Raw genomic sequence first — 12,904 nt, 5'->3', positions numbered from 1 at the left:
GTGTAACCAGAAGCTGGCAGGGAGAGAAGAGCTGGCAGGGAGAGAAGGTGGTAGCTGGAGGAAGGGACAGTTTGCTGAACTGGTGAAGCAGTAGGGAGAGATGGGGGAAAGTCAGTGGATCAGACAACAAAAGGCCTGAGCAGATCTGAGAGTAGCTAAGCAGAAGGAAGGACACTGGGAACCGAGGGAAAGAGGAGACAGGAGGTGCCCCAGCTTAACAGGCTAAGACTGGAGGAAACATACAGGTGAGCTAGAAAGGCCATGCAAGGTGAGAGAATGGGATCTCAACTAGTCTACCTGCTTTGGGGAATAGGGTTGTGATATATTATTTGTAAAATAATTGTATTTGAGAGCACTGAAATGTGGACATGACTATAGAATGAGGATAATGATTTTGGTAGAAGTACAGTGCATTTGCATCAGGCTATCACCATGCTTTCACTCATGAGTGCAGTACCTTTAGTTTGAGGCAGTTGCATAACATGGTGCAATATTTCAATATAAAACAGATATTTCAAATGCATCAACAAAAAAAGGCGACCAGACTATGTGCATTTTAAGATCATACAGTGCTCACATGGGTAAGTCTGCTCTCATTCTACAAAAAAAAAGAAGAAACATGGCTTTGAGGGATAAAATCCTAATACGTCTTTCCCTGTTACTATTTTCTGAGGTTTAATGACATTTTAAAGTACATGGATAGGTGTAAATTTGATTTATTTTGGAACATCTGATACCACATCCATCCAGTAAACTATAAAATCCAGCTGTCCGAGTAAATATATCAGATTAATAACTTACCCTAATTTCGCTGAACCTCTTGGGTGGTTTTTTTTAATAAATATGTGTGTCTATATGGATATATAAATATACACTTACACGTGCATATATGTATATTTATATAAAGGGATATCTACAGACTTAGACTGTTTAACTACTGCCAAGATCATTCCATAATGTTTAAATATCAAATTAATAAAACAATAACAAAGATGTCAGTGGCACAGTTAAAAAAGCAACATGATTTATGATCTATAATTAAAACTATGCAATCTCACAACATATACTAATGCAAATATTTTTGCATTTGTTTATATGGAATGGGAACTGGAGTGGAAACAATGAGATGAAAACCGTGTTCTGAGTAGACCCAGAAGGAATACCTCTACTTAGTCAAACGGCAGTGGATTGCTTCTGGCATCCGTGGGAAGATGTCATTTGTGTCATCACACAATGGTCTAGACTGTTCTTTTATGGTTTCCCATTATTTGTTCTCTTTTCTACATGCTTTAGTACGTTCTGGCAGTGGATGTTTTTTGGTTTGCTTTTTGGAAGACAGAAATGTGAACTAACGAATAGACCGACAATTATATTGTAGGCTAATACAGATTTACAGAATAATAAGCTGATACAGGATGAGCTATTTCAGGAAGTTATATTATAAGCACATTTTTAATATTAAAAATCTGTATTAGCAGCTTTAATACTGTTCTGCGTTTTCATAAAGAAGAGTTTTTCACAGCTCTGTGCAAATTTTTTGTGCCTGGCAGTTTAAAATTGAGCAGTAATGTTTGCAGCCAGATAGCCTTTTGGCTTACATATTACTCTGAAGACATCTGTATCCATATGGAAGTAAAGGCTTTTGCTTTACCAGCCCATAGATTTTGTATGCTATTTTTAAAAGATTTTGGCAGGGTGCTTTTCCAGTTCATTATTACCTGAGGGTCCACCTCTCCTTGCTCTTTCCTTCTGTATCCCACCTTTGTGTTGACAGAATACCTAGAATTAGTTGTACTTCCCCCAGGGACTTCAAGAGACTTGTCTGACATGGCATCTGGGATGGATTGCCTGAATACCTGGCAACCACACAGCATTCTCCAGTTTAGTTTTATTCCCAGACTGCTTTCTGGTGTTCAGCAAAGACCTGGAAATTGTCATTCACGTCAGCATGGTTTTGGCTTTTTAGACTTGGAAAATCAGATCTAAAATTAAAAACTGAAATCCCAGGCTTTTTTTATGAAGTACATCAAAACTAACTCTTTATTCTAGAAGCAGCAGTCAGGGGTTCCACAGTCATTGTAACAATAGAACAAACACCATGTTTTATTTCTTCTTTCCCTGCATTAATACCCCTGAAATCCCTATATCATGAACACTCCCCAAAATTTTTGTAATTTATCCTCATCCCTCGGATTATGGGATTCATTCTTTCAGAACAGTGTCGGTCTCTCCAGATATTTTATGTTTCCCAAACATTAGCAAACAGTATGTTCTATGCAGCATCTCTTCCTTCAGATCTGCCACTTCTGTTAATCTTGTCTGAAGCTGGCGTTTTACAAATTGTTCCATTGTATGTGTGATATGATGTGGATTGCAAACTATGTATCATAGAATGTGCCATCAAAGTAGATGATGGGGAATTTTTGACATGTCAAGTACTAGTTCAAATAGCGACTTATTTCCCTTATGAAAAGATTTTAAAAGATATTTTTGATTTCTTTTTCTTTAGATTTTTTAGGTTAATGTTTTTTTCCATTTGATGGGCACCATGAAAATTATTATTATTCTGCTCTGATACAGTCAGGGGAGCTAATCAGTTTTAATCTTAAAATAACATTTTTGTCCTCCAAGCACATTCATAGTTATGCTCAATCACATGCTGTGAACATACGAACAAAGCAATCCCACATAGATCTTTGTGGCCTCCTTATCATAGGTGGTGAGTATTTGTAGCAGGGTATGACATGAAAGCATGTTTCTCAGTCAAAACACTATTTCCTAGCCTGTTAGGTTTAATGCTCTGTGTGCTTCCAGAAGGCATTTCTGTGCTCTTCCAGATGCTGGCTCTGACAGTGATTGGAAGAATGTGCCTGTGTATTGTCATAGGAAAATCTGGAGATACCCACTCCAGGACACTTGGGTTTTTTAAAGGATGCTTCATACAGGGTAAAAACTGCTTTTCAGGAACTGTTTTTATTAAATCCTGAGAAGTTAGATTATTAAAGATTTAACAGTAGCCAGAGAGATATATCTCTTTAAAGACAGTGACACTGATACAGTCTTGTCTTCCATTTGAAGGCAGAACTTCAGTATTCCAAAGGAAATACACCTTGACACCTTCCCTAGTGTTTCAGGACCTGAGATAAAATGAACTTTGTTTCCTCTCAGCTTTAGTCATCGGGCTCTAGCGTGCCAGAAACACTGGAGCTGTACATACTTTTGAACATCTTTTGACAATGCATCTCTTTCTCCACTGGATTTAAAATATGCATAAAATGTTACATATTTTCTTTTCGGTGACATAGTCTTTCAGTCCCTCCAGAGAGTACAAGTTCCCTCAGTGCCACATGAGCTCCTGGTGCACACCGCTGGACCCCTGTAAGCCCTCTGCCCATCCTTCCCTCTTCATACACTTTGGCAGCTGGGCACTGAGCAGAGGTCTTTGCTCAGCTGGACACAGTGAATCTCAGACCCTTTAATGCCTATGTTTTCAAGTTTAGGAAATGGTAGTTTCCTAGATAGCATATCACATTTCATGAAGTGTCCTCTGCCAAAAATAACTGTTGTCTTGCTTTCATTAAGACTTCTGGACATTAAGACTGCTCATAGTTCCAGATTTCACATGCAAATTACAGCCATATAGTAAAGCTCTGTCTGAGGAGACAGCTGATTTCTTCATCTTAAAGCTGGTTATGAAGATTATATCTGCTTTGTGTTTAATTTTTATTAAGGTCTTTGATATTTGTGTTTTAAAAGTAGAGGGTTTCCTTGATGCCTTTTCACTTTTGGTTCAGAACTGGTGATGCTTGGCCTTTACGTCTGATGGTTGTCCTATTTGTTCTTTACCAGCAAATTTTTGTTAGGATGAGGGCAAATGGAGCTCAAATAAGCATTGGAACAGAAAACAAGATTAGCTCAGTCTGCGATGCTTCGCCATATAATTCTCAGTTTGAAGGCAGTCTGGGATTTGCAAGTGGGCAGGAGTAACCTTTATCAGGCCAACCTTTGCACGGGCTGTCTCTGTCTTCCTCCATTATTAGATAAGGACATGCACTCTCACTCACGGAGAAAGGATCATAATTGTTTTGCTTCACACAGATACTCTCACAAAGCATTATAGAAATGACATTAACAGCATGCTGAAATGCAACCACACATGGGATTTTTTTATCCTGACAATGAATTATCACTCCCTGCAGCAGGAAGAAGACAATTTGCCTCTGGGTACTGGCGAAAACTTTTAGGGAACCTTTAATAAAAGTCTTCAGAGAACCTTGAATGGCTACCTACAGCAGAGAGGATTTCTGGCTCGCTTCATCTGAAAGATTTGATCTCTCTAGGTGTGCGCAGACATAGTCTAAAGCTATGCAGACCTTAGTTTTCGTACCCCAGCAAGTGCTGTGCCTTCAAGAAATGTAAAATGATAGTTCCAAAGTCAGCAATTGGTCTCAAACCTCATGCTACAATACCTCACCTCTGTCTTGTGCCTTCCACCTGCATTGCGTGTCATTTCAAACTGTGAATTGTGGTGGATTTGACAATGAGCGTCGCTGGCAAGTCTCTCCCCATCTGCAGTTGGGACTGCGTTGGTTGAGTTGTTTCACCTGGTCTCCACTGGCTCCCTGAGGTTTTTTCCTACCCCCACAAAATACAGCAAAAGGAAGTGTTTGTGGCAAGTGAGGGCTTGCCAAAGTAATGGATTAGCATAAATTACCAAAATAGCAAATAACACTGCTGACAAAACAGTGTGTGCTGAAAATTTATTCGCTTTACGGTCAAAAGAGTGATTTTATTTAAGGGGGGAGGAGGATTTTGGGTTTTTTGGCAGCAGATGATTTGGTTTCTTTTTCTTTTCTGCTTACAAAGCAATTTTCAGCATTGCAGACATTCATTTTACATTACTCAGAAGGGGTGCTGATAGCTTGTCTCTGAAGACTGAAATAATCAACGCCTTTAAAGTCAGTAGTCTTTTTTCCGGCGCACATGGAAGCTTTGACTGCTTCATGCAAATAACTGCATTTTCAACTCAGACTTCATTTTCCAAACTTAAAAGTTATACCCAAGGTCCTCATTGCTCTGGACCTGTCATGCTGAGGTATGAGGAACAACAAAAACTATAGTGTTTACATGCTTGTGTAGGTTCAGCTGTGGTGCGTCTGTGGGATGTGTAGGGCTCTCAGCTTGTGATAGTTTCAGATCTTCCACCTCCTGGCTGTCAGTCCAGCAGCTCAACACCTCTGGAGTAGTTAGAAACAATTGCTTCTGTGAGGCAGCAGGTATCACGGGGCACCTGAATGAGACAAGGGATGTTGACCCCTTCATGTCTCTGTTCTATGCAGTCCTTTCTGCTTCTAAGTCAACATAAAGCCACCAGAAGTAGGCAGGAGGCGGTGATAACTAGTTAGGAGGTGTGAGACTGAGACAGAAAGTGGGGATGATGGACACAGACTAGCAGACTGCCAGAAATCTTCGTTGTGTTTACACAGTAAAATCCTCAGCTGGAGTTCCTATGGCCATTGAGAACAGTGTCTGTCACAGTACTTCTACTTCAGCAACTTGGTTTACTTTTTTCTTGCAAGGCAAGACTTAGTGTGGACACCAAGGGCATAGCATTGGATTTGAAAGTCTGTAAAACACTGGTTATTGTCCACGCACGGTGAAATTCTTCCAGTCTCCTATAGTAGTATTGCCTCACATAATTGTTTAGGCATGTTGTCCTTTCAAATTAATGAATTAACTATACAGAAAAAAATGAGGTGAAGATTTTAATGCTGTTTGAGATGGGGTTGTCCTGATGTAAACCAGTCTGATATTAGAATCTGTGACGTGTGAGTAGATGGTATTACGTAATCTGTACATGATTCTGCTTGCGAGTGAACTTCTACAAATGAATGAATAATATTTATGTGGACATGCTCTAAACCGGTTGATACGGCACTAAGTGGAAGCATAGTCATTCTTTCTTGTGGTATCTGATAAACCCAAGCTGTTAATAGAAGTTCCCTTTTCCTTTGCTCGGTTTTGCTATGAGAAGATCTTGACAGATCATTTCTCAACTGATGCATCCCCCCGAGCTGTGATACGCTGATGCTTCAAGGTCCACACTTTCTACTGGTTTACGTATGTTAGATTTCTTAATGGAATTTATTAGTCAGTTTCTGCTTGTAAAGTCCTGCTTTAAATTGGATTTGGTTGCTTGGGAATTGGCATTATCTCGGTACAGTGGTGAAACAGTTTACTAGAAGACTTTTATATGTCATACAGTTACAACAACACTTTATTTTTAATTTAAAATTGCAATTGATACAGTTGCTGCACTCAATTATGAAATGTATATGCAGTATTGTTTTTTAATTGGTAGTTAGAAACTCATATATATCCATACATTGGTAACCATTTTTTAGATTAAATTTAGTGGGAAATTTTGGGTAATGGTAGTATGGATCTGATATTTTAAGAAACTGGTGACCTCCCTTTATACATGATAGAGTAGCAGGTCTTGGAGTCTGTGTCTTGCCCGGGGAGTGATGTTCTTCATGGAGCACTCGAGCCCTCATCTTCCTGTCATTCCTTCTGAGGGACCTCCAAGAAGAACCATCACTCCCGCACTGTCCGGGCACCCACATTTCCTTCCTTTGAGCACACTCCGAGAGTCTCATCCTAATGTGGAACCAGGATCCAGTCTTGCTAAGCACTTGTCCCAGGGGTTTGACAACATACATACATATGGACCAGCTAACACAAGAGTCAATGAGAACAGTAACGCTTGGCAAAGCCCTTTTTGTCCTGGAAGCCCCACTGGTGCAGGCATGTTGGGGTCAACAATATGCTCCCCCAAATGTTGTTCATGGACACACCAGTATTATATTCTGTTGTCCAAAGGGTACTCTCCTTGTCTGTTTTTTAATTGGAAAAGACGATGCATGAGCTTAATTTTAAAAAGCTTTCCTGAAAAAGTACCTTGTCAATTTTTCCAATTTTTATATGCATTCTGGTTATAGTAAGCAAAAGCAAATGCAGTAATTATGGATGGAAAGAGTTACATAGCATAATTCTGACAGATCAGTTTATTGTCCCACATGGTTTGCTCAGATATCAAAGTTCTGATAATTGCTGCCATATACATATTTTGAGGTGGTATGGAAAACAAGTAAGCTTTTGTTTTTCCTCTGATCTCATTGCTTCTCTATTTTAGATTGCTTTATTTCACTACATAAAAATTGCATTAAAAATCAGTCAGATACACTTTGGGGCTTTCTTTCCATCATACAGTTTTGCTTTGAATAAATCAATATATTAAGGCAACTGTTCTGTATTTCTGGTTGCTTCCATGGTTAAGTGTGCTTTACGATTGATTTGAAAGGTATTTTGATTTGATCTTTTAAGACTCCATAGGCTATTTTCTGTAGAATCACTCTGTGAAAAAAACGTTAATACTTCTGTGTGCATTTGCACCTAGGGCTTTGCTCTCGTGAAGAGCCTAGTGGATAGATGTAAAATTCATGAAAGAATCATGACAAGAGACTATACATAAAGCAGACATAATGCTGTGGAAGCACAGCATCTCTTAAAGAACAGCTATGGCCTAGACTTGAAAATCATTACATGACTTTAGCCTCGCTGCTTATATCCCTTTGATGAAAGTAAAGTGTAATGTACTTTCTCTAATGGGCATCTGTAGTGCTCCTGAAATGTGTCTGTAACTACTCAATGAAGTGCTTATTGACGAATCAGGTTAGATCACCATAAATAGTGATACTGTCACCACTGCATGTCCATCATAACATCTTAAGGGTTGAAAGCTTTCTCCAGGTGGAAGTATCTATAACCTCAGAATCATAGAATAGTTGAGGTTGGCAGAGACCTCTGAAGGTCATGTGGTCCAGCTTCCCTGCTCAAGCAGAGCCACCTGAAGCAGGTTGCCCAGGACTATGTCCAGGTGGGTTTTGAATATCTCCAAGGATGGAGGCTCTGCAGCCTCTCTGGGCAACCTATGCCAGTCATCCTCACAGTAAAAAAGTGCTTCGTGATGTTCAGAGGGAACATCCTCTGTTTCAGTTTGCGCCCGTTGCCTCTGGTCCCGTCACCGGGCACCACTGGAAAAAGCCTGGCTCGGTCTTCTTTACACCCTCCCTTCAGATGTTTGTACACATTGATGAGATGCCCTCTGATCCTTCTCTTCTCAAGGCTGAACAGTCCCAGCCCTCAGTCTTTGCTCATAGGAGAGATGCTCCAGTCCCTTAATTACCATTGTGGCCCTTTGCTGGACTCTCTACACTAGCACAGTGTCTTGTACTTGGAAGCCCAGAACTGGACTCAGCACTTGAGATGGGCTGAGTAGACGGGAAGGATCACCTCCCTCAACCTGTTGGCAATACTTTGCCTAACACAGCCCAGGATACCATTTGCCGCCTTTGTGCAAGGGCACATGCCTGGCTCACATTCAACTTGGTGTCCACCAGGACCCCCAGGTCCTTTACTACAAAGCTGCCTTCCAATCAGTCAGCCCCCAGCCTGTGCTGGCGCATGGGGTGGTCCCTCCCCAGGTGCAGGACTTTGTATTTGCCTTTATTGAACTTCGTGACATTCCTGTCAGCCCATTTCTCTAGGGGTCCCTCAGGATGGCACGACCCTCTAGCATATCAGCCACTCCGAGCCACTCGTCATTTCTGAAGAGATGTGAGAGCAGGCGCTGTCTGATGGCTTCAGTTCCCTTTATGATTTATGTTGTTACATAATAGCATTTTCAGCCTATAGTCACTCTAATCAGTTTTGTGTATTGCTTTTATTTTGTCATCTACTAGGATGCAGGAAGTCAACAAATCGGCTTTTTGCTTGGAAGCTGTGGAGTTACTGTGGCCTTGACTAGCGACGCATGCCATAAAGGACTGCCTAAAAGCCCCACAGGGGAGATACCACAGTTTAAAGGTAAGCTAACCCTTGCTTATTGTGGATATCAAGGGTCGTTTACTACAATCACAGTCATTGCACTTGTTTAGTTGTAGCGAGTGAGGATCAGGCCTGTGATGAAACACTTGCCACAGGAGCAGCCGTGGCTGCCCCAGCTGTGTGTCACTGGCTGGCTGGTAGAGATCGCTGCTCCCGCCTCATGGCTGCCCAGCAGTACGAGTGCTCCTGATCTGCTTCTCCACTCGTTCAGCTGGGCTGCTGAGATCATCTGTGGCCACAAGTGAAATTAAACCAACAGACTTAGATGAGAAGCAGTCGTACGATTCAGTCCTATAGCTAAGTGATAGAGACAGTAACCTCTGACAGGAGAGTGGTAATAAACTATTTGGGTCAATAACAGCTTAAACTGCCCAGCCATTTCTTCAGAAATTGTCTGAGAAGGCCACAATAGCTGTGTTAAGAAAGCAGTTCTGGAAAATCTCTTTTCCCATGCTATGCTGAGGTTTAAAAGAAGCAATGTTTAGGTAATGGTGACACGGGCATTTGGGAAAAAACTCTGGCAGAGGAGAATTTTGTCTTGTCTTATCCAGCAGAAGCTCAACAAAAGCTGACTTTTCTTTGTACCTCAGGCTGGCCAAAGCTGCTGTGGTTTGTCACGGAGTCTAAACACCTCTCCAAGCCACCTCGTGACTGGTTCCCACACATCAAGGATGCAAACAATGACACAGCTTACATTGAGGTGAGTTAATGAAGATGCATCTTCTCCTCGAATCATTGCATACAGCATTCTGGATTAGGTAAACATCATTATTCATTCACTAGTCACAGAAGCGAAGAACATCCTGTTTTAGCTTGTTAATAAGTAATATTTTCTAATAAATTATACTGGATATTGATTTCAGAAAAGTTAATGAAATGTTAAATTGCACTTCAGGTGTTTCTAACGTTAATATTTTTATGTCACCTATGTGGCTGCCACAATATTATATTAAACTTGCCTTGACCAGTCTCGGTCTTGTTCACAGTGTGGGCTTGCCCACTAGCCTTGAAACAAATACACTGCAAGTTTCACAGTGAAGCTTCAGTTCTCATATCTCAGCTTTCAGAGCCTTTGAAAGAGAAGGAACTTCTTGTTCAAATGCTTGCCTGTCACTTACTGCTTTGTGAGTCACACTCCCCCCAAAAAAACAGCATCAGGAAGGGAAAATAGCAATGGTGTTAAGTTTCATTTTTCTCTTTTTTTTCCCCCATTCTTTTCTCCCACTTCTGCATTGACTCAAATGCCTTCAATTCAGTGATGTTAGTATTCAAGTGAATGGAGCAAAGGTATTTCCTATCTTTTCACAGTCAGAACACTGGGCCAGAGAAGCAGAGATGCCTCCATTTTCAATCTTGACTCATGGAGAAAGATAAATGTTTATTTACTTTAATTGCCACTGATAGTTTGCAGACTCTTGCATAAAGTTGCAAAAACTACTGTAATCATCAGCAATGATTTCCCACCTCTTGTTTATGCTGCTTTCTTATGACTCATATTCTTCTGATCAAAGGGCTTGTGTCTTTCAGGCTGTATACATATAGATTAATATAACAACACCCAGCAAGGATTCTGAGGTCATCTCTTATCCCATGCCCTGTAAGACACAGAAGGGAGAAGCTCAGGTTTATTGGTTGGCCTAACATGTGAACGCTTTGCAGACTGAACTAGGTTATTCTCTGCTAAATCTCACTAGTCCTTTAGTCACTAACATGATCAGAATTGTTAGAATTATTTTTCCATAATGCCTGTATTCAAACAGCAGATAGATTTCTGATATCAAGCCTGGGAAGCTTCAGTCAAAAAGAGAAAGTCTATGTGAAAAAAGTGTCTTCTAACAAAAGAAAGCCTCCCAAACTCCTCAGTACTGCTGCCTTCTTAAAGTAGAGTCATTAGATGTGTCCATCATTCACCTACATAGGAAACACTTTAAACGTAGCTATTAAATAATGGAAATAGGGGAACTATTGCACATCGACTTTCTCCGCTTATTTCTTCTTAGTACAAAACATGTAAAGATGGAAGCGTGCTTGGGGTGACTGTGACAAGGATTGCACTGCTGACGCACTGCCAAGCTCTGACCCAGGCATGTGGATACACAGAAGGTATGGAGTGCACTTCCCTTGCTTCATCCTTAAAATCAAGTGCGAATTGTAATTTGTTTCTCACCAGGCTCCTGTCTTATGTTTTACATAGATCTGTGTCAAAGGCTTCTAGATTTAAAAACCCAAGTTTTTTTCATAGGTTTTAGAAAATATGCACACGTTTAAAACATCTTTGTGAGAGGTACAAATAATGTCCATAGCCTGCAGTGGAGACTTACTGTGAAAGTTAAGCTTTGAGGTCATCAGTCATGTTATACTGAAGCTTCCTTCCTTTGAGTGGGTTTGCCTTGGGTCAGTGCCATGTTCTAAAAAATAAACTCTGTTTTGTTTTTGTTGGACAGCTGAAACAATTGTGAATGTATTAGATTTCAAGAAAGATGTTGGTTTATGGCATGGGATTCTTACAGTAAGTATGTTTTTTTTATTTTGTGTGAGTATTTGAAAATAAACTGAACTGATATGCTTATTGCTATCACAAACTGAGATGTCCTACAGTTTCTTCTAATACAAATTTTTCTGCTTTGAAAGCAAAAAATACGTGACTTAAATCCATGATCTTCTGCTGGTCCACTTACCCATAATGAGCACGGTAAAGATGCCAACGTATTTTTATGCATCATGTCAAATACTCTGGCCCCACTATTACCATCTTATTCTGATCTTATTAATGCATGATTTTGAGATCAGACTTTATAACAGAAATCAAATTAGTACTTGCCTCTGTAAGGATATGATCCAATGGCATAACTATATTGCCACACTGACTAGCTTCTCTATCAAAACTCCCACCAACAGTTGGTTTTGCTAACATTAAAGCATTTCTGATACTTCAAATTGCATAAATTGTCTACTTGCTGTTTGAATGTCTTCCTCAATTGACATGGGAGGCAATTGACATATTTTTAAGGATTGCTTCTAAAGGTGCTGCTGCAGTCAATGACTGACAAAATACTTACTGTTTACTGATCATTTAAAAAGCTGATATCATTTTGAAGGGTCACTGTTTGGGGGTCCCAGGTTGTACAGACCCTAGATGCTATGATTCCCAGGGATCCAGTATACTTTTTCTGTGAAGTGTTATACTGTTCTTAATATCAAAGGGCAGTAATAACACTTCTGAAGCAGAAATGGTCTATTAGGTTTAACGCCCATAAGTATCTCATGTTAAAAGAACATATTTATCACTGAAGTTGAAAGCAGGCATCTAACAGATCTTTTCTGTGTCTTCCTTTGCTATTAATCTTGGTATGAACTTCATTTTTTTCATGACTTGCCTGTAAGTGCTTTTCCTGTACCTACACTTGTCCCAGACTGAAAGGAGAGCTATCTTTTGCAGTTCTACAAGTGTTTAGATGACTAATCCACTGTCACACTTAACCTTTCTTAAGCCTAGATCTTCCAAAACAAATACTGTATTTAACCTGAGCTGCTATGAGTGGAGACATGTTGCGCTCAGAAGATGTTTCTGAATGGTATCAGGAGTAAAGCTGCAGCTCATTTACAAGCTGTTTAGTAGTAACACTGAGAAATCATTAAAGCAATAGACTGCCTCAGACTGTGTGAGATTGGTTTTGGATCTGTCATTGGTTTCACTCAGCTGCTTTTTCTAAACTTCATGCAACTTTTCATGACTTTGTTGAAAATACTGGAATTAGCCCACCTGGAGGAGGGCTAAAAACTCCTCCATTTATTTTCTGTTAAATAAATTCATCTCTGCTTAATCTGTGACTCCAATTTCTCTGTCTACTGTCTTTTAAATAATTTGTGCCCTGCTACCATTAGTAGTTTTTCAGTCTTCACAGAGATGGATTTCTTTAGACAGATATGCTGTTATTTGTGCTTTTGAGTAAAA

The 12,904-nt window shown here is 40.1% G+C and overlaps 1 protein-coding gene across 5 annotated transcripts in view; it reads left to right on the top strand.

The window, feature by feature from the left end:
• Positions 1–12,904, top strand: part of DIP2C (disco interacting protein 2 homolog C) — a 331,218-nt gene that overhangs the window by 235,988 nt on the left and 82,326 nt on the right. For all 5 annotated transcript variants that reach the window (XM_074831885.1, XM_074831893.1, XM_074831874.1 and 2 more), the window contains 4 exons: positions 8,805–8,928; positions 9,540–9,649; positions 10,950–11,052; positions 11,394–11,458. In XM_074831885.1, coding sequence (XP_074687986.1) covers positions 8,805–8,928; positions 9,540–9,649; positions 10,950–11,052; positions 11,394–11,458 — 402 coding nt within the window. The remainder of the gene's footprint in view (positions 1–8,804; positions 8,929–9,539; positions 9,650–10,949; positions 11,053–11,393; positions 11,459–12,904) is intronic.

Source organism: Strix aluco, chromosome 1, assembly GCF_031877795.1.
Source record: "Strix aluco isolate bStrAlu1 chromosome 1, bStrAlu1.hap1, whole genome shotgun sequence".
Classification (NCBI taxonomy): Eukaryota; Metazoa; Chordata; class Aves; order Strigiformes; family Strigidae; genus Strix; species Strix aluco.
The sequence above is the reverse complement of the archived record's forward strand: the minus strand, read 5'-3'. Positions and strand labels throughout refer to the sequence as shown.